This window comes from Chelonia mydas, chromosome 10 (assembly GCF_015237465.2).
Source record: "Chelonia mydas isolate rCheMyd1 chromosome 10, rCheMyd1.pri.v2, whole genome shotgun sequence".
NCBI lineage: Eukaryota > Metazoa > Chordata > Testudines > Cheloniidae > Chelonia > Chelonia mydas.
Genome location: NC_051250.2, coordinates 60,386,890 through 60,410,232, shown reverse-complemented (window position 1 = coordinate 60,410,232; position 23,343 = coordinate 60,386,890). Strand labels below are relative to the sequence as shown.

The 23,343-nt window shown below is 38.6% G+C and overlaps 1 protein-coding gene across 3 annotated transcripts in view; it reads right to left on the bottom strand.

The window, feature by feature from the left end:
• Positions 1-356: 356 nt before the first annotated feature.
• The window catches only part of WDR72 (WD repeat domain 72), a 187,698-nt gene continuing 164,711 nt past the window's right edge, over positions 357-23,343 (bottom strand). For all 3 annotated transcript variants that reach the window (XM_043524155.1, XM_027818807.3, XM_043524157.1), the window contains 2 exons: positions 7,366-7,470; positions 357-987 (listed from right to left, as the gene is read on the bottom strand). In XM_043524155.1, the coding sequence (XP_043380090.1) occupies positions 932-987; positions 7,366-7,470 (161 nt within the window). In that variant the 3' untranslated portion in view covers positions 357-931. The remainder of the gene's footprint in view (positions 988-7,365; positions 7,471-23,343) is intronic.

The window sequence follows — 23,343 nt, the reverse complement described above, 5'->3', positions numbered from 1 at the left end:
TAGTGAAGTCGGTGAAGTTACTCCAGAATAAGTGAGCAGAATGTGGCCCACATTGCACAAGATCCAGACAAGACTCAAGACAGGATCCAAGGATAAGCATGTAGGAGTGTGAAGTCTGTGTTTTATCTATAACTGCACTGCAAATACATATTGAAATTCCTCATTCTGAGGAATGTGAACAGCACCTGTACACACTGCATCATTTCAGCAGTGGATGCTAGATTAATGGACAGCTTTCTCCAAATTTCATATTGACATCGACATGTACACATACACATTTTTTCCTTGTATTGATATCTGCAGAATCACTTACCTACAATGCAATCACACACATTAATTTTTAATTTGCAGTTTAATTAAATGCTTAATTTTTTTTCTTTACATTCAGGCAAACATTGATGCACAAGTTGTTTTAAATATATTTGGTCTTCCCCATGTTGAAATGTTATCAGTAATAAATGTAATTTAGTAACAAGACAGAACATTTAACATTAATTTAAATCTTCAAATTTATGTCAAATGTAATATTTACCAGATAGAGTTACCATAATACTTCTAAAGTAAATTTTAATAATAATGACAAAATATCTCTGTCTTGAGATTCCTTCTGTTAGTGGAAACACATCTCAAGAACAAGGAATCATTTAATGTTGCATATGTTAACAAAAATCTAGATTATATTCAATCAATGTGACTCTACTGAAGGGCTGTCATTGTACATGGAACCAATAACTGAGAAGAGAAAAGTAGATGATATGAAAGATATTTTTGAAAATTAACTGTGAAAGGTATAGTGATACAAGAAATATTCAGTTTATGTTATTTATCAAAACACATTAAAGAAAATCATTGTCCTATGAAAGAGTCCTGTATTTTCAGTTCCTCTGCTATACTTGACCACCTTCTAGTTTCATTGAAGGAACAGGCTTATCTAACACACCTTGCAGGAACACACCTTGGACATCCAAGGATGCTGTTTCATCTCATCTGGAAAACAAATGTATTCATTTCACTTTGGAACATTCTGTGGTGTGATTAATAGGCACGGCTTCACTTGTTTAAAAGAGTTCATTATAAATCACTTTATAAAATGATAAAAACTCTCAACACTGTTTGTAGTGAAATTAAGCTATGCATCAACATTATGCTAGTATTCAAGTATACCGCAATTTACAACCACAAAATATTTACCCCCTCAAAGAGCAACATCACAAAAAGCAACATGGAAGTCAAATTGGCTTGAGAGTGCATATGTATCTCCTTAAAGCAATTCAACACAAATTTTCTTTAGATGTGCAAAACTTCCCAATTTTGGAAGGAGACAGCTAATTTGTGTTAGATGCTAACAGATTATTTGCATTTTCACTTCACTTGCAGATGGAATGCATGATTCTCTCAGCTGGACTTACTGTAGAATAAGTGGAAAGAGGAGTAATAATGTTGTTCAGGTATGAGATCTTAGTCCTGTCACAATTTATCAAGAGTCTACCAGAAATGGGAATTAGCCAATCAATCAAATTTTTAGTCGCATAAATTTTCCTAGCTGATGTATGATAATACTTATAGCCTAAACTTAAAATATATCGTGTATTGGGTATTTTATAAGCCACTGTTTAAGTGGATGCAATGAAGAGATAAGGTAAGAATAGAGAGAAAGAGATAAAAGCAGTCTTTTGCAGTTCTAATAATTACAGCCAAAAATCCAGGAGATTTGATTCATTAAAAGTAGGTATCAATTTATATTTGTATAGATATAAAACATTTTTTCATACCACACTATGCAGTCGTCTTGATTTACTCTCTAATTTCATGTGAAAAAAAATAGAATAATAATTTGATACTTTGAAACTGAATGCTAAATGGTACATGGTATATTTTAATACTATCATACAGTATGATAAAATGTTTGTAAAGTTTTATTTAACACAGACCATGAGCAGTATGTGTTATCTGTGGTTATGATTAATGGGTTGTCCACACATTCCACATTCTTTCTGCTTCATGCATCATCAGCAATTGCTAACATTCCATTCCTGAATCTGTCCTTGTTTAGTTACCCTTTTATATTTTTTTGCTGTGATATTGGTACCTGAGCCAGAAAAAGAAAAAAAAGCCTTGATTTTTCATAAGGTGCTCTATAGTTGTGAAATTTAATGGAAAACCTCGATTTGAGTATCAAGTTCCAACAACAGGATATTGATCCACAGATATAAGTGGTACTGCACTGATCTAGATAACATACCTTAGAGCTGCATACACTGGAGAGTGTTAATCAGGTATTCTAAAGGGTGATTATAACCCGTCTTTTAACAACACAGTCACACTCAGTGCTGCATATGCATGGCTCTCAGGTGCACTTGGCCAATTGGAATCTTTCCTTTTTGATTCATTTTCCCACTTAGTGTAGTGCTATATCTCACAGATGAAATCTCAGGGGGGGGGCCACAGATTGTTCTCCCCCACATTTGTGCTCAGGATTTTCTAGTACATGAAACTAAGCAAGGTGTGAAACTATGGGGATTTTTCACTAGTGTCTGATATACAAGCAGAATTTTATTCTGTCCAGGCTAGTCAGAGAATGAGGGGCAAAATATTTAGAAGCAATGTTTTCCGTGTGAAGTGACAGGAGGGATTTAAGATGCACAAATGAATGTTCTTGGCTTAACCAAAGAGGTACTGACAGACTTTTGAAGGCCTTTTTAGGGGTGGGTACGGGAGCCTGGTCCCACCCTCCACCCCACTCCAATCCAGGGCCCAGTGATAGGCAGTTAAGCCCTGTGCCTTGAGGTGCTATGCAGCTGCCTCTCTGGATCACTTCCTGCCAATACCTCCTCTTCCCACAGGATAAAGTAAATAACTGAACATACAAACTAAGTTTCTAACCTTCAGAAGTCACCAGTCCCTCCTTTACATGCTTGCTCAGTTCAGTAACACCAGGCCTCAGGCAACAGGAGCTCCTGTGGGACTTCCTTCTCAGGAATTCAGAGTGCACGTCAGCTACTTCCCTTATCTGCCTGCCACTGAGCTACTCTGCTTCCCTTGTTAAGCTCTTCCTCCAGCTTGTGCAGGCTTTGAGGGTGTGGTGGGGCAGGACTGCCTGGGCCCAGAGGACCTCCTTAATCCATTCTTCTCCTGCATAGTGTTTGTATACTCCATTACTCCCACACAGGGGAGAAAATGCTCTGCTAGTTTCAACCTCCAGCTTCTTACTCACTCTTCCATTGGAGGAGTGTGATATGTCCCCACTACCCCTGGAAATACCTGGGTTTCTACCTGCTTACCTGATGAATATGGCAAGATTTGTGGTGGGAGGTCCAAAGTCGGCAAGGGACATTTATGCCAATGTGCATTCCCTATATTCTTCCACCTGGCCCCGCTTATCCCTAGACAACACTGATCCTGCATGAGCCAGGCTTTCAGGGGCTCCCATTACTGGGTCTGTGCTAAAGGGCAGCACAGAAGGCAAAGAAATCTCAGGGTGCATTAATTTGTGCTGCTTTCTCTCCATGTTTCAGTGGGTAAAATTCAAAGAATCTTTGTCTGGTCCCCTCCAGCTCCATGGGGCTAGACCTCCATAATGCTCCCAAGAGACTTCTGCATGGGTGGTGGGGGAATCATGCCTGCAATGGTACTCCTCCCTGGACAGGAAAGGTACCTAGGCTCCCTATGAGAGAAAGCATAGTCTAGTGCTCAGGAGTAGGAGTCCGGACATCTGGGTTCTATTCCCAGCTGTGCCACAGACTTAGTGCATTAACTTGGGCAAGTCACTTAACACCTCTGTGTTGCAGTTTCCCAGCTTGGAAGATGTGGTGGTAACCCCTATCTCAGAGGGGCATTGTGAGGGTCTGTTAAGATTTGTAAAGTGTTTTGATATGCCTAGATAACCAGGTCTATAAACACAGTGTTGACATTATTTGATTATTTTGTTACAGGCCAAAGCAGGGACAAGTTTGAAGAGCCATGGCTTTGCATGTTAGAGAGAAGTAGTCTTCAGTATGTAGGAAACTGGAGGACACAAACCTAGTATTAGACATCTGGGATAGAAGCCCAGCATTTCCTCTGTGTGAGGGAGGATACAAACATGAGCCACTATCTCAGATAATGGCAGCTTGTAGGTACATGCAAGAGAACATCTAAAATCCAGTATGCCCGGCAAGAAACCCTAGTCTGATATTTACCTGTGTCTGGTGCAGGTGAAAAATGTTTACTAATGAATTATCCAAGAGGAAAGTGCAGGCTGAGGGGTTCTATTACCTGTCAGAGACTAGTCGTACCATATTATAAACACTGAAAATTATAGGTAAATCCCAGATTAGTTTCTCGGCTTGTCTAATGGATTCCTGCTATTCACCAGGGTATATGCCCTTTTCTGTGATTGCTTGAGGCCAAATCTGCAGCAGTGGGAGGAAGTGTATGTGTGTGGAACATCAGGAAGGCCAAAACCAAAATAAGTAAATAAATGGTATAAGATTGTAGAGAATTAAAATCAGTTTGAAAATTACTCTGAATCTATTATCGGGGTCATCAAAAGACAAATGACACAGTCACATCTATTAGTAGGGGTTCTGCACCTCTGTAACCCATACTAGTTCCAATAAAATATAATAAAGTACCTTTCTAAGAATACTTATAGAGCTCTTTGAAGATGCACTGTAATACTTTCACCCTACCTTCATCAAAAGAGACGGTAAAGTCAATATACTCCTTACTGGTGTTTCTGTGGGAAATGCAGCATATGACAAAGTACTGTACGCAAAATACAAACAACTCTACAAACATATATAGGTCACTTTTTAATAAAAGCTTAGGTGGAGCTTCTAAGTTTTCCCAGGCTTTGAATTCATGGGACACAGATTCTGAAGTTGTAGATTTCATCAAGTCAAATGCTGACATCCTTCATGCTCTAAAATAGTAAATAAAATACACTACAAAGTAAAAACGTGACAAAGACTAAAGAAAATAGTAACCAACTAAATGTTATGTTACTCTTTGAATGTTTGCCTACAAAAAAGTAAGTGGTAAGCTTCAAGCATTCTATCACCAAAATCTTTCTTTTCAAACAAATGCTTCTGTCAGAAGTGTCTTAATTTCTTATCACAGAATTTCATCCACACAAGGAGCAATAAATAATTCATGTTGCTGGCTCTTTGTTGTGTGTCCCTGAACTGCACAGAGCTGGAAGGCTGACAGCTGTGTCAGGACAAGCACCAAAGATCTGACATGACAAGTGACTAACAAGTTTCTTTCAGTCTATAGTGAAAGAAGACAATGGCACAAAGTGCAAAAACGAAATCCTGAAACAAAATGAAACTGTTTCTTTCTCTTTACCTAAGTGTTTGCTATGAGCTTATTTCCGACCCATAACCTCTGGTCATTTTATAGTACTGCCCAGCCCCCTTTACTCCTCACATTCGCCTGGCCATTTACGCCTGTCCACGGATCAATATGAGCAATTCTTGGAGAAATACGATGTCTCCATGACAACCAAGCCACAAATTCTCAGTGGAAAGCAGTGAGACCAGTAGTGAACTCTCCAGAGATTTTCAGACCTACAAGGCAAGATGTCTTAAAATGCAGGAATGGGCAGAGAGAAAAGCCAGAGTAATTCATGGTTTATTAGCAGTTTAATGATGTCAGATGGACAGAATGAAACTCAGTTTTTAAGTTTAGATTCTTTATCAACACACATTTTTCCCAATCAATATTCACTGCTGGACAGTTTTACATCCTTTTCTTTATTTCACACACACATAAGGTATGCAGAACTATATATTCTACACTCCCATCTAGTGCCATACGCATTCAGTCACCCAAAATAACTTAAAGGAAGGTTAAAATTAATATCTTTAGGCAGAGGGAGCCCTAAATTAATTCTCACCTGAACCAGTTATGACTATTAACCTTTAATTCATTCTTTCTAACTTCTGTCCAAAACAGATAAAAAATGAGGCTGTCCATTTATCTGTAACAGTTCTAGAAAGGTTTATGGACAGTTCCTGAAGGGCATAAGCCTTAAAGTATGGTACCATCGATGGTTTGGTGTAACTGAAGTATGGAATTAAACGTGTCTCCCTACCCTGGTACCTATTATTTTTAAAACCAATGCTGCATTTTGCTGCAAAGTAGTGAGACCAAGCCAAAATGGTTTGAAAATAGGTGCAGATTTACAATTCACTGATTTCACTTATTCTAAAATATACCATTGCTCTTTTCTGTGGAAAAAATGAAAAGGAAATGTAGTTCAAATCAGGTACATGACAGCAGTTCAACTCCCAAGGAATCTTGAAGGAGTGGAGTGCACTGAAATATAATCCCATAGCCATGGGTCCTGTCTGGGTTCTGAGATGACTTAGGGGACCTGACATGGATTTCAGACTGCACCCTTTCACTGAAAATTAAATCTCAGCAGCGCTCCTTGGGGAAGGATCAGGGGACTGTTGGCAGCTGCCCCCTGTCAGTGCAGGCTGCAAGATTTGGAAATCTCTTAACTAAGCTGACAGGCCGCAGAGAGGATGAATCAAAAATATGATACACGGATCAGCACACAAAGATGCAAGAGGGTACACAGAAACCAGATAAAGCAGGAAAGGAAAATATCAAGTGAAAAAAAGACGTTTAACTCTTTCACTAAGGGATACTGTCTGCATGTTACCTACATGTTGGTATGTGGGCCAGACCCACACCTTGCTTACCTTTTTTTTTATTTAATTACACACTATGTTTTTAATCAGCTACAATAAGATGCACTTTAAATTTAATTGCTCTCCCTTCAGATTCAATTAATAAGGTTCTCACATATACCATACATAGATAGAGAAATAAGCAACATTAAGACAAATCCCATAGCCACTAGAAGGGGATGCACCTTATGTACATCACTGCAATTAATCATTTAAATGTTAAAAATCATTAATTGAACTAACTACTGTGAATTGATTTGAAAAAGGAATCAGGTTATAACACTGTCAATTTGCTTTTCTCCAGACCTACAGCATCTGAACGGCTGCTTTATATTCAGCTATAGTAGGGACAATCCTTCTAATTTTTCATAATCTTACTCTACCTTCAAAGGGTCAGACACTGTACATATATTAACTAAGCAGTTTAGTCCAAAACTAATGATAATGAACTAGTAGTGTCAGTTTTCTTTTTGGTCATAAAGCCTTTATCCTTTCTAGGACTTGAATGCTTGATGAAAGAGGAAAGGATAACAGCTCCACACTATGACCCCAGGAGGTGGCCATTAATTTGACATTGCAGCTGCTAAAAAGGAAGGAGCATTACAATGTGCTTTATTTGATTGGCTCAAAAGCTGTGTCATATTTATCATTTGATACTCAGTGACTATCTTTAAAGGGCTCTCACCTGGACTCTCAGACTCTTCCAAGACACATCGGTCAGGCATATACTCAACTCCTTGGAAGTTTGCTGAGCTTGAGCAGCTGTCATGCTTGCCCACACTGACTGCAGCTATAAAGAAGGAAAAATAGGGTAGAAACTTGTAATATATTCACAAATAAAACACTTTTCTTCTTTGTTACAGTTATTTCAACATTGAGGTCATTCTTTGCAAACAAATAATAAATTAAAAAAATAAAACAGAACCTCTTAAATATTTATTTGGCAGGCACATAACAGTTAAATTCCATAGATGTGACTTTTTTGGGAGAGAAGTTTGAGGGATCAGCTTAAATGTGATCTCTTTGTAGTGAAAAACTTATTCGTTTTCCTTGCATAAGACTGAAACAGTAAAGTAAATTAGTAGCCCAACAAAATGCTTCCTTGCTCCAGCAAAAGAAACTGGTAAATGGAGTAAACAATCAGTTAGAAGGTCTTGTAAATATTGGAGTCACACACTGGAGAGCGGAATTGTGTTTTATTTTGGTCTACATTAATATTTTTTTTAAATGTGCTACATAAGACACCTGAAATGTGATGCTGATATTTTACAATATTTATATTGTAACAGCATAAAAAGGAAACTGAATTGTAGTTTGGAGATTATCTAATTAGGAAAACATATCTTTCGTATCTAACTGGTGAATATTTGTGATTCTGAAGATAAGAAACTACACTCAATGAGATCTGAATTTTAAAATTTATTTATATACAATTTTCCTGCATATTCACATAGATCCAATGAAAGTTTTTCTATACAGCAAATAAGCAAGAACTCTGCCCTGACAGTCACTGTCTTTGTCACAGCAAGTAAATGTTTTTGTATCATCTCTGCCCCAAGCCTTTGCTGATCAGAAAACATACATTGGTAAAAAAGGATAATTACATAGTTAATGTAAAACTGTTGCACATTATTTCATAGAACATACACAGTTCAGACGGACTTAGATCAAGCCTTAAGTCCTCAGACCTTACCTTCATTGGTAACACTAGTAACTGGACTTGAACTTTTTCTTAATTGTACAACTAATTTAGGTCCTAATCCTGCAAATTGATTAATGCAGGTGGACCCTTGCACCTGCATGCAGCCCCAAAGTAGGGACTCTTCACAGACACCCTTAGGATCAGTTTTCAGGATCAGGGTTGTGGTCATGGCTGTGTGCCAGTCACCTTTTGCTGAATTTTGCAAAGGTGAGTATGTGATATAAGAAGGGAATCCTCTCCAAGTAAACTTCAATGGACAGTCCCCAATGTTAAAAGAAATCAAGTTTCTGCTCATTTCAAAAGAAACTGGTCCACATGAGATACATTTTTTGTGTGTGTGCTTGCACAGCACCTAGCATAATGGGGTCCTGGTCCCTGAATGGGACTCCTACCTGCTGTAATGATACAAATTATAAATAATAATAATGACCATACTAATGCCCTGCATTTTCCATCAGTCTATAACTTTTGGACCCAATCCTCAATCAGCTCTATTAGTGTGGACCTCTGCATCCACATGGAGCCCAACTGAAGCCAAGAGTGCTCTAGATCCAATCCAGGATTGGGGGCCTTATGTAAATAATATAATAACGAAATATCTGATAATATAAAACCTTTCACCTGAAAAAAAATTAACTTTCTCAATGAACTGAATGTCTAGGGCAGTGCCAAGATAGCAACCTATCAGTGTACAGCAACTTGCACAATGAAGAAGGGGCCAAGGACACCAGGAAAACTTCTAATCTTACAAAAGGGTGTGTGGAATTATTAACATCCACACAAAGAAGAACTTTGTTTTTTCAGGTCCCTCTGAAAAAGCCGACAAAATGAACTGCATGGAACTCAGTGTATCTATACCAGAGAGTAAAGAAAGGGCTGAGAAAGGGGAAGAATAGTCAATAATGAATAATGAATTGTTCACACAATGTCTTGTACACATGCACCAGAGGTAATTTGCAGGGGTGGGGAGGAATTCACCCCTGTGCAGAGAGGGCCAGGGTAAGGTCTATGCATCATGTCAGTCTCACTTAAGGTCTCAAACTGAAGGGTGTATAGGCCACTAGCTAGCCCTCTGAACAGGTTTAAACACCAATTGTCAAACATTCACAAGAACAAAAACCTCTTTGAGTGGATATTCAAAATAGCAAATTGGAAAGAGGTGCAAACTGTCAAATCATTCTGAATTCATACAAAAGTTCATAGATGCTATATTTTTGCAGAATTCAACCTGCATGATTTCTGACTGAAATACATAATTTCCCTCAGAAACATTATGCCAAAACCTGTATTTTACTGGCACATATTTTAAAAATTCCAAATGTTCACATTTTGATAACATTGCTAATTATTTGAAATGGAAGCATTAGCTTTTTGATGCTTTTGTCTTAACTACTTTCATGAAGTAAGAAATAAAGGAGTATAATGATAAATTGTTGCCCTGGAATACATTTTTGCCAAGGCAAAATGCATGTTTTGTTTTGTTATCCTAAACATGTAAGTGTTTTTCAACTCCACTAATTGGGAATAGAGCAAGTAGTTGTGAGGAGTAGGATTCCTTGAACTGTGCAAAAGAAATACTTGTTCAGAAAAAAATAATCAGAAATATAAGCTTACATGCTGGATTTTGAAAGAAAAGTTTTTTGTGCCAAAAGTACTGGAGTATTTTTCTAAAACAGCCTATCCTATTAAATATCCTGGACTCTACTGAGGCAAGTGATAGATTGGTTTGACAAGGTAGGTGAGATAATAACTTTTGTTGGACCAACTTCTTTCCAGCTTACACAGAGGTCTTTTTCAGGTCTGGGAAACTACGGGTATGTCTACACAGCCGACGTTAAATTGCTGCCCCGGCATCGCTTTAACTTGGGTGTGTAGCCACGGCTCCAGCGCTCTAATAAAACCACCTCCGCATGGGAATAGCCTCCAGTGCTGGGAGTGCCGCTCCCAGCCCTGTAGCACTGTTTACACTGCCACTTTACAGTGCTGAAACATGAGTCGCTCAGGGGTGTGTTTTTCCACACCCCTGGGCGGAAAAAGTTTCAACGCTGTAAGTGGCAGTCTACACTACAAAATTAAATTGACCTAACTTATGTCAGCATACAGCCGTAGCAGTAATTAAATCACTTGTGCATGTCTACCTTTTGCTCCATGTTGGTGGTGTGCATACCAACCAGGAGTGCTTGTACTGTCAATGTGGGGCACTGCGGGATGGTTTCTGAAAGCCAGTAACGGTAGATGTGAGCAGTGCAGTGCCTACATTGACACTGCATCGACCAACTACATTAACATTAACTCTACACCTCTTATGGAGGTGGAGTTATTAAGTCAGCATAGTGAGGCAGTTACATTGGCAGGAGTGAAATTTTAGTGTAAACACTTACATAGTTAGGTCGGTATAAGCTGTCTTGCGTCGATCTAACTGTAGTGTAGACCAGGCCTGAGTAAGAGCTCTGTGTAAGCTTGAAAGCTTGTCTCTCTCTCACCCACCAAAGTTGGTCCAATAAAAGATATTTTCTCACCCACCTTGTTTCTCTAATATCCTGAGACTCACATGGCTACAACAATACTGTATATATAGACTGGGTTGTTAGTTATACACATGTGAATCTGAAAGTCAGAGCTGCTCAGAAGAAGAGCATTAGGAAAGTTTCAAACACAGAATATTGTGGTGACAAGGGAAACTCTCACAACAACTGCCTCACAGCAGAGAAAGAAAAAAATCCCCCCCACCCCCCAAAAAAGTATAACGACCACTAATTCTGGCCCATCCTCAAATCCTAATGGGTTCCTGGTGCAGTTCATGACTCTCCAGAGGGCAGGTGGGCTTTATTTTTACTCAGTAGTCTGCCTCAGATAAGGTTAAGTTACTAGCCCTCTAAGAAGCCACTTTGTATAATATTTCATCCAGATAAGACGATATCATTTCTGTGGCAGAAAATACCGAGTTGTAGTTTAGCCCAAAATGTGATGTGATATTGAGTCACATTTCACACTTCTGAGTCACAGTTCTTTTGGAATTCCTCTTTAGGGAATTATACTGCAGGGGGAGGGGAGTATATTGTGTAGGACAATTACCATACACTTTCATGTTCAGTCATCTCAGCTAGCCAAACCATAGGGGAGATAAAGCCATGGCTTTCTTGGGGGGATTATTGGTGTAGCAGCTGCTGTCCCTCCTCCCCCCCCCCAACTTGTGATCCAGGTAATCAGGGAGATCAGATATGTGGGGCGTTACCAAGGGGTGGGTCATAATTCAGTCCTTTTTCATTTTGTATATATGTGTTAGTCACTTGTGCTAATTAGGCCCGCAATTTTACAAATGTGTTTGCCTGGACAATTGTGTCCCTGCCTATGGGGAAATAGTAGCAGAATTTAAAATCATTTGAGATCAAAGTAAATAAACCAACATCAGTATTGCCAACCCCAAATATTCAAAAATTATGAGACCCAAAAATGAGATTGACTTAAAAATCTTGAAATTTTTAAAAAAAATAAAATCAGAAGTTCCTTTTTATTTGTCTTCTGGTTTTTGAGCCTTTATCCTTAGCGTTTTCAAGCATTTTTCCACATGCATCCCTAGAACTTTTTTTTTTAGGAAAGCTCAGACTCTAATGGAATTGCATGACTCTCAAAGCTCTGGCTTTAAGAAAAACACCAATAACATGAGACTCTCAGTAAAATCATGAGAGTTGGCAACATTGTGAATGTAAATGTAGATGAATAGTCATAGCACGTAATTTACAGTCATAATTTAAACTACAAAATTACTGTATGTACTGTACTACTTATAAAGAGTTTCAAATCTAATTCCTAATAATCATTTTCACATAAGGAAGGTATTTATAAGAAAATCATTAATAGGAGATCAAACAGCCTGCAGAGTTTGTGTATCTCTGCCTAGTCAGTGATAGAGCAGTACACAAATCTCACCAGATAAAACTTAGATATACCCCACAGTACCCTAGTTAAATTACATAATGATAATATCAGAACTGTTTTTTTAAAAATATCACATATTTTGTGCACAATTTGAAATGGAATGTTCCTTACAAACAATCTCCTAAAAGACAAATGAACAAAGGGAATTGAAAAGTTAAGAAAGGAACACTCTGGCCCAAATAAAGAGTGAAAGTCAGAACAGTGTTATGTAACCCTGGAGAAAGTGCAGCAAGTTAGAATCTTACAACTGACACTATTTACCCTATTTTAAAATATCCCTGTCACAGGAAAAGAGGGTTTATTATAAAATATCAAGAAACTGAAAAGATTCTTAGTAAGGTTCTGGTACCTAAAAGGAACTATAATCTTTCCCACCACATTGATGGGACCGAGGTCATTTATTCTTCTTAGCATATGCGTAACGTGCCTGAGGTGGCATGTGACCAAGATTCATCACCGAATTTGGTCTGCTGGTTGGATCATTAGTTTGGTACTGACGGGGACTGCAATGTGAACAATCTGATCCTCATACACAGGAAGACCCCTTTGCCCTACTCTGTCAGTTTAAAGGGGCCTTAAAGTGGGTATAAACCATATTTATGCCCACTTTGAAGCCACCTTACATTGCCAGAGTAGCATAAAGAGGCTTTACAATTTATTTAGTGAAGTCAGCTGGCCATGACATCACATCAAAGGGCCCGCCAGGCAGGAAAGTGTCAGAAACCTTAGTATGGAATCCAGATTTGATTGGCTTGGTGCCTTGAACAGCACAAGCATGTAGTATAATCCTTATTTCAATTGAAACTTTATGTAAATGGTTTCATATTATTTCAATCCTGCAAACTCAAATCACAAAAATATAAAGTACTTCAAGACCTCACAGATACCTTGTGTGAAAGACACTTTTCAGTGCTGAGCAGTGCTTTGGGGATATACAGCAGGAATTAATCACTGTAATTTCCATCCATCCTCAGTTTAAACTCTGAAAAGCCTCACTAGACTCTGGTTGGAAACACCATATAGTGAAATAAATATACCTTTGATCTACATACAGAGTCTCAAGATGGAATATGGAGAAGAAGAGGATTTTTCATTGTATAGGTAAATAACCTGATCATGGTTTCATTTTGTTTTTTAATAAGGCTATGTGTTTTAATGATTTAAAGAGAGATCATAAAAATCAGTGGAGAAATCTACAAGAAACTTGCCATCCTAGAACAAACTGGTGCAAAAACAAAAATTACCCTTCAATCAGAAGAGAAGGAAGCTGGCCTGTGGGACTAGAGAACTAAAAGATTTATTAAATTATATCAAGGTTTGAAACACAGGATACAGCAACCTAAATATGAGTAAAGTCTGTAGTTGATCAAAAAAAAAAGGGGGGGGGAGGGTTTCTTCAGTAAACAAGTTGAAAAAAACCTGTTAGATGACACTACTACAGGAACATGCAAGGACTACAACCTTTTACTATGCTGCACCTAGGAGGCCAGGTGCAAAGGTAGGGAACAAAAGCTAGTATTTTATCCTGAAATCCTACCTAATAGGTGTCAATCTCAAGAAAGAAGATTACTGCATGCCTCATAATATTAGTGAAAAACTGTACCAAATATCTGCAGTGTTCTATAAAATCATTTTGAAACAGGATATCTACACAGCACAGCACAAATATCCTTATTCCATACAGTACTCCTTGCTGCGCACTGTGGCAGGACGCAGAACTCTGGGAAAGGGGAAGAGGATTCATAAAAATGGGAAAGACATGGTTTCCTATCCCACCAGATAGCCACCTTCTGCCCCTCAAAAGTGTATGGTGTTCCCATGTGGAGATGAGGGAGACATGACAAGCTGGAGGGGCATTAGGGAAACACAGATCATGTCAGATGTTGTACCAGTTTGTTCTAGGATGGTGCAACATCAGTGACACCTCTGTACCTTGTGTATACTGCAGAGAAGGCAGTTGGATGCAGTTGTCAGGGGAACCAGACAAGAGCAGCAAAGCAGGGAAAGGAAACATACTGCCAATGGTTTGGTGGCCTGGGAGGAGTGTAGATGGCTGGCCATCTGTAGGAAGTGGCCCTATTGTTCCTTTAGAATTAATGAGCCACGTTATACAGGGGCCCTGCTTGGCCCCCATCTTCTTCCCCACAGAAACTGCACAGAGTCCTCCAGGTGTGCTCTTACTGAAGCTTTATTTCAAGTCCCCTTCACCAATATCACCACAGTTCTCCGTGCTCCCACCTATTTACAAAGTTTGCCAAGGTTTAGGCCCTCTCAGCAGGAGCTGAGGGGAACAGAGGTCTCCCTACTCTGAGCCCTCTGTGTGACTAGCCTCAGCTAGCCCTGTTGCTCTCTTCTCCTCTCTCTCTGTACTTCCTTCCTGTTCCTCTTCTATTCAGCCCTGGGCTGATGGGGTGAACTGAGTTCTTACCCTACCCAGCCCACGAGCCTGATTGAATCATTATGCCCCAATCAGCTTCTCCGGTGGGCGCTAATTAGCCTCCAGGTGATCAGCGTGCAGCCTCACATAGTCACTCCCTGCACTGTCACACGTGTCCTTAGCTGTTTGGTGCTGCTGCTGCCGTCACCTGCAGTAGGATGTGGAAGAAGCAAAGATGATGGGTTTTTAGCAGTAATACCCTCTACCCTCACTTCTTTAGTCTGGAAGAAAAAATTGTGATAGGGTATATAAACCCCGCACTGGTGTCAAAGGGGTTAAAGAGCTGCTGTGGGCAGGGCTTGTCCTGTCTCTCCAGCCTCTATAATTATGTCAGGGGTAGAGTAAAGGTTTAAAAGCAGGAAGTCCCAGATGGTTGCTAGGCAGCTCCGGGGGACAGCAGACAGCAGATCTACACTGAAACGCCTGTTTATGCAGTCTGAGGTGCCCTCCGGGTTTTGCAGTGCCCAGATGGCAGGAGTGCCCATCAGTTACCCAAGAACCATGACAGGGATATGGACCGCTGGTTCAAAATTCATCTGAGTAACAGGAAACATCAGATTTAGGCTAATTACTGGATTTTGGTGTCATTTTTTAAAAAAATCACTGATTTATGTAGTTGGAATTTAACTGAGAGCAGCCAGTTGTTATTTTATAGTAATTAAATATCAGATTGGCACAGTTTTCATTACCCTTTTCTTAAAAAAAAAAAGACAGATTAAAGAATTAATCTGTACAGTCCCTTAAATTAGGATTCTACAGTAAACGTAGCAGCATACGGCAGTTGGTATCACTTTTAAATAAACTAGTATAGAATGAGTCCATCTGGAAACTAAATGGAACTAAAGCAACAAAGTTAATAGCACTGAGCTAGGACAAAACACCAGCAATTATACTGCAGGGCACAATTCTGAACTGGCAGACAGAGAGACTCGAATAGATGATCTAATAGGCCTTTTCCTTGTCTAATTTCTACAATTATGACCAAACATATTAAACAGATGCGTCGTACTGCTCCTACCTCCGACCTCCCCAGAAAGTCTCTGTAAAAAGCAGGCCAGGGGGAATCTCTGCTTACTAGACATTAGTTCTTACTGTTTATGGATCACAAACTTGGCAATTCAAGACTTAAGTCTCCCAAAATGAACTTATATCTTGACTGGGAGACAAAAATATTACATTTTAGCTGGTCCATAGAACGTAATACAGGTGAATCTGCCACTAGCTTCCTAATGTGAGTGACAAGAAGGTACCCTAACACTTTGGAAACAGATGATCGAATCTTGAACATTATTCATGGTATCAGACCTCAGCATTATGTGGTTATCATTAACTTGCCTCGTACACTTAGAAATGCATAAATACTATGCCATGTACCTGGTGCAGCCAGGGTCACTTCACTTAGCAAGGACTCATTTATTGTCAATGACATGGCAGAAACATATTACTTCCCCTGCACGCAATGAAGTTATGGGCACATCAGGTGCACAGCCCACTCCACACTGAGTGAATGAAGACTAAAATGTAATGCAAATAGTATTTTTTCCTTCTAAAAGTACTAGAGCAGATTTTAAATCTTTATATATTTTAAAAAGCCATGTCTTTGAGGATAGCACTTTCCCGAGACAGTGAATCAGGAATTTTCGGTGATTCTTTCCCCAATATCCTTCAAAGTTTTATTCACCCAGAGGGACTTTCTTATTTATCTCAACTGGTTATACAAGCATGTAACGAATTATGCTCTCAAAGGATGTCCCATTTTTGTTTCATTAGTGCAATGAAACAGTCACACAGTTTTTAAAGCAATTGACTTGAGCTTAGTTGTGATTTACACAGGTACGTGTCCACATACTGTATATACTATAAATAATAAAACACCTTACTAGTAAAATTTGTCTCTAGATTCTGCTATAGAAAATGGAATACTTTCACATAAAATCTTCTATAGCGTTTCTTGCAAAATACTGCAGTACAAACATCACTGAACTTTGTAAAGGGGGAAAAATAAAGGAAGATTATTTTAAGATGTAAATCTCCTTTCATTTTTTTTTTATTATTATTATTAGACATTGCTTTTATTTCCTGGCTTCCTTTTGCACCTAGAAAGCATAAATGTCATTTCCCTAGAAATGTTAGTACAAGTTTTCACTAAATATGGTGCAAAATTAAATTATTCACTCTGTCCTTGTTTATATCTATCTCACCACTTTCCCCACCCCCCAAAAAAGATCAATGAGCGGCAGCAGTAATCAACTTTTTATGGGAAGTGGAGGTACTGGTAGTTTTAAATTTTTGTTACTATATACAGCAATTGCTATGATTTTCAAAATCAAGCAGAATTCCCATTCACTTCAGCACTGGAATCAATGGGGGAGATATTTTACGTGTAATGTAATTATCCATCAGCATATAAATACTTTTTGTAAAACAAACACAAACAAACAAACAAACCAAAAGCCACTCATAACTTGCCATTATAAAACAGTGGTTCTCAAATTTTTGTACTGGTGACCCCTTTCACATAGCAAGCCTCTGAGTGCAACCCCCATAATAAATTAAAAACACTTTTTTATATACTTAACACCATTATAAATGCTGGAGGCAAAGCGAGATTTGGGGTGGAGGCTGACAGCTCATGACCCCCCCCCAGGTAATAGCCTCATGACCCCCTGAGGGGTCCCCACCCCCAGTTTGAGAACCCCTGTTATAAAATATTAATATTGTCAAAATATTTCAGAAAACTTGATATACTTAGGATGTAGCACCTTATAATATGTATTGACTTGAGTCAAAACCTTTGTAGCCTAGATTCTATTTTACCCTATTGCTGCAGCAGAATCCTAATCACACAGAAGCCAACGTGTTTGGTTTAAAAAACTGTATCACGACACTGAGTTATATTCCTTTGCACCGTGTGAACATCATGGTTTGCAGACTCTTCCCTCCTTTTAATCTATGATCCTACAAGCTAAACTCATGGAAAACAAATTTGGGGAGACTGCCTTGATTAACCTCTCTTGGCCAAGTTATTATTATTTTGCATTATGGCCTTCAAGATGTATTACTGATAGGAAGGTAAAGCCAACAGCAGCACAGCATGACTCTGCTGAATGGCTCCTGTATGGAAGTGGAAGTACTTATTTCCCAGACATTCCTTTTATGTTCCCTACTGCTAAAATGTTATCTGACTTTAAAAGATGTTCCATCCGATTGTAAGTAATAAGTAAACTCAAGCACTATGGAACAGTGTATTGAAGAGTTTCACTTGCCGGTCAAACAGGCATTATTCCAAGAAACTAATGTTGTATAGGACTGCTTCCTGGTGGCTGAGATCTCCGATTGGCAAAAGACAGTGGACTTTTCAGTCAGCAAGCTAGTTACCGATGGATGTGGCTCAAGGCTGACACACAGATTGACTGGTTCACACTAATTTACTTCACACAGATTCCATTTATCTCCTAGAAGATCCCCTGGCAGCAGCTTATAATGGCATATCCTAGGATGCCTGCCTGCATGCGTTTTTAAAGCGGCAGAGCTTGATGAATCTAAGTCCAGAAAACAGTTCACAGATTGAGGACTAGGTGCAATCAAAAAACATCAAGTAGCACAGCTGGGACTTGCTAGCTTGCTTGACTGGTTTGAGCAGCTGAGCATTAACTACGCTTGCTTTCCTGCTGGCAGCCCTGTGTCACTAGGACAAATCGGAGCACCACTCGAAAGAAGAAAAAAAAAGAAAGAAAAAAAGAAAGAAAAGTATTGGATCACACAAAGTAATATGCACAGCTGCAGGAATAACTCATTGGAACGTTTAACCTTTAATCTTTAAACAACTCCAGGATTCTAAACTAGCTAATACTCTATTTAGCAAGTTTTAAAGTTAAAATGTTGAGCAATTGCTTTTGGTTATTCAAACAGTACTTAAGCAAAAACCTGGAAGAAGCTGAAATAGTTTCCATTGATTTTTTTCTCTTTTTAGACAAAACCATTTACCATCTGATAACACATGCACAGAGAATAACAGACACCAATATACTGAATTTAACATTATAATAAGATGAGGTACAGATCTATGAAATCCCCACATGGCCAAATATAGAATAATTAGCTTTAGTAGATACTGAGATTCCTAGAAGCAAAGAATTATAGAATATTATTTTTTAAATGACTGAAAATGTAGGGTTTCATTGCAGCTCACTAAATGCAGATGGACAGGAGATGATTCTTTAAAGACGCTTGTCAGAAATCAAGCAAAAATTAATATTATTAGACAATTATATTTGACAGCAAATGTATTGTGGGAGATCCAAAGCACATTTAGTACTGATGAGGTTAAAGATTTGGCTGTAGTGTTAGTTGATGAAAAAGTAGGATTAAGGCTTTAGTATGAGTCTTGACATGATCATGTTGTCTGCCTGCTCTCTTAAGCTTCGAAAAACAGCTGGGATCATCTTCTTATAAGCTCCAACTCAAAGATGTTTAAGCAGTTCCCAATCCAATTAAACAGAGGTAAATATAAGGAAGGGCCCTACTGAGTCCAATCATCTTATTTTTTAATGAAAAACAGCATAATTGCAGGTTACACAACTCCTTAATCTCACTTTAAACCTAATAGACTGCTGTCTTATATTGCACATGGCAGGCCCAGTTAGCCTAAGCTTTCTGTATTGGTGTGCTTAATTTTTGGTCATTATCCTTTATTATGTTACTTGTAATCCTAAAAGCCTGTGATTGTGTCTAGATATTTGGTAAGGATTGTACCTGGATATACAGGGATTCATCTTCTAAGAATAATGGATTAGCTGAATCATATTGTATGACTAATATAGAGTTCTCCAGTGAACTACAGTGCAGTTTGTAATTTGCCAAGTTCCTTAAATTGCTGCCTCCTTTTTGTCCCTCTCCTCTGTGCAAAACTGCATTTGTGAATAGTAGTGATGCTGCTTTAGGAACCTAAGCTATTCATGACATTTGAAAATACAAATATGACAGGACTTCAGAAATAACTCTGCTAAATACAATTACCTGCTTACTAAAATCCCCAAACAATTAATTGAAGAGATGAAAATCCTATTTTACAAGTGGAGTGACATCTTAAATTTAAATGTCTCTCTCACTCACACATAGTCTCAGTTAACTTATGAGTCTATAGCTCTAGGCCACTTATCTCCCACACAGTTAAAGGAGTTTGGGGGCACATACAATATGTGATCATATAGTGCCATGTTAGAGGCATTTGTTTAGGTGTGTATTTTAATAGTGATTTCACCTAATATTATAAAAGCATAAATCCATGTGTGTAATCTTCCTTCCCTATCACATAAATATGCACCAGGACATTCTCTGAGGATGCTGTGAGGGCCAAAGAAAATCTCATCAGGGACTACTTCAAATACCAGTTCCTCATGTCCATAAAAGCTCATAGGAAATTTAAATGATCTAGAGTGAACTGTTTGAGGTAGCTGTGTTACATTATGCATGATTCTTGACTGCACAGTATTTAATTAACGATTTTCAATTACATGTTAAGTTTTGTAGTGAACTGGGGTTTAAGGCAGTGTACTACTATCTAACATATTTTGTATTTATTTCCAACTCTTTCTGAAGTAGATGTACCCTCTTGGTGTAAATGGAAATATCTTTTAAACAAGTGGGTCCTGATTCTGCATTCAGTTATGCCAGTGTAAATCTGGGATAACTCTATTGATGACCCATCCACACTATTTACCTCTGTGTTGTGTAGGCACGACAACACCTTTTGTTCAGTCATTAACAAAATAGCATAGGCCACACTCTGTTCTCAATTCTAGTGGTGCAACTGAGAACAGAATGTGGGCTATGCTGTTTTGTAAATGACTGAACAAAACGTGTTCCCATGCCTAAACAACAGAGACTTAAATCTTGGAGATGATGGGCATTAATGGAATTATCCCAGTGATTAATTTGGCCTGTTTTGTTTTAGTGATGCCAAAGAGGAAGACAAAACTTTGGGGAGCAGATCATCTGCCCTCTGTAAATATCACAGGATACAGATCCCCCAAACCAATCTAGTGTACCCTCATCCCAACAGGATAACATTCTTAACTGCTTAACAAATCATATAAGAAATAGGCTCTGACTAGAATACAAGATCTGAACCCTATCAAGCTTTGGGGATCTTTGAGAGCTGGAACGTTATCTACAGTAGATCTGAACTTTGCCGTTCAGATCCTTATTTGCAAGATGCATCTGTACAAAGACAATGGGTCTGAACCCTTTTGAACTTTGGGCGAGTTTGAATCCAGATCTGGACATAAACCCCGAGCAAAGATTACAGTAAAAAATGATAAACCACAATGACTCATGTGGTCCCAGAAATCTGGGGATGGGATACAGTCCATGGACAAAACCATACTGGAGCCCTCTACAGGGGAAAGCAGCTAAGGAGAATGCTGCCAAAAATGTTGGCAGTGTGGAAAAACTGGATGTGAGGAACCGTAATAAGTAACTGATTTCCTCTACAACTAGTGATGATCCATAGGTGAAGTCTGTGGACCGTTAGTGCTGCTGGAGGTAGCATTAGTTCCTGCTGATTCTCTCTGTGGAGTCATGGGGAACAGTGCAGTGTTAATGAGCCAATGCAGCATGACCCCTGCCAGGCTATGGTAGCTGGGTGGAAGGGGCTATAGGGGAGCATGGAACTGAATGAATCCCTACACAGAAGAGGAGACTATGGGCCAAGGCTATTATAATGGCAGTGCCTTAAATTGTCAACTTTTTGCCAGAGAGGTTTATGGAATCCTGTAGAATCGTGGCAACATTTTGTACGGAGCAATATGAACCCTGTGTGGGGCCTGCAGTTTAACTTCACATTTGTCAGTTGGGGGCTTTGTGTTTTCAGGCTGAGGTTTCTTTATATTTTTTAACAGAATAAAAATCTACACATGCACTGTGGAAACTTGTCTTTGTGTAAAGTTGTGTAAATCAGGCAGCAGCAGAGACAAAAAGCAAATACAGTACAGTGTTGTGGTAAATGTAAACTTCTAAAAAAATAAAGGGGAAGCAGCATTTTTTTCTTCATAGTAAAGTTTCAAAGCTGTATTAAGTCAATGTTCAGTTGTAAACTTTTGAAAGAACAACCCTAAGGTTTTGTTCAGAGTTACAAAGATTTCAGCGTTACAAACAACCTCCATTCCCGAGGTGTTCGTAACTCTGAGGTTCTACTGCATTTAAAAACTCCTTCAGCTATGGTTTAGTTTTTCTCTGTTCCCAAATTCACCAGCAGTCATTATTGCTGTGTCACCTGAATCAGAACTCATGCATAAGACTGTATTGGTAGAAGATCCTTCTCTGTCCTTTTCATCAGACTCAATCTATAGTCATTTATATCCAGAGCAAGACAGGCAAAACCTCCAACAGTCCTGAGGGTCAATTTATTTTGTCCAAAGCATCATTTTGAACAGCTAACAAAAAACTATTACAGATACCCTAAGTTAGCCATCTTCTGGGTTACAAATCTTAAGAGAAAGTCTGTTCTCATTGATTTTGTAACCAAATTTTGACTCCCAGTCTTCTGTTCATAGGAAATGGGTCTACTATGGCTTGCACAACACAGATCAGACACAGAAAGCCAGCAATAAGTAATTACTGAATTTTTCCCCCCCATCTGTTTCAAAGGGAGATGTTCAAACACTTCATAAAGAACTGCCTTAGGAAAAGAATCAGACTGAGTTTGAAAAACCGCATCCAATTTTGCACCCAAAAAAAACTAGAATGAAGGCAGATACCTAACTACCAGACTGCATTTACAAATCAAATAGTTAGGCATCTAATTGACATCATTTTTGCCCACAATTGGAGGGTGCAAAAATTGCAGGTATGAAATGAAAAGCCAGGTTAAAAATTAGATTCTGAAGGTCTGATGTTGCCTCCTGTCAAGAAAACTCCAGCTTCTCCACTTCATCATATGTCCTTTATCAAGAACAAAACCAAGAGGAATGCAATGGTTTTCTGGAGTGCCTGACATTTTTTCCCTTGCAATATTATTTTGTTTTTCTCTTAAGTGAAGACATGAATCTCTTATATTGTGACTGCCAGGTGATTACTTATACTTAAATAATTAAGTTGTATAATAATTAACATTATACAATTTTGTACTGTATATAGATTTATCTTATCTCTGTAGTAATATTGCACAATTGCTTTTGACATCAAATTATCAATCCTGATTCCTTTTACCTACAGTGATTGAATGCCATTCTCCACATTTTTCTCTATCTAAATTTTAGATCTTTGAAACGTTTTTACAATCATCTGAAATGTATTCTTGACCTTTCTTGTACACACACCTCCTGCAAAGTACCTTTCATGGTCATGTAACATTCATAATATATGGAAGGAGGAATGACAAATGCCTTTTTGCACTTTGTAAAGTACAATGGGATAAGTGCTAGGATGTTTTTCAGGTGTTAAGTTAGAAGGTGTTTCTCAGATTCTGTCACAACAGTGTGAATATTTATTGTGCCATGGTTACAATGCAGTTTATGTAATAACAAAGGCTATGAATAGGACCCAGGGTTTGCTGATATGTTAGTATATGGGGGCTACTCTAA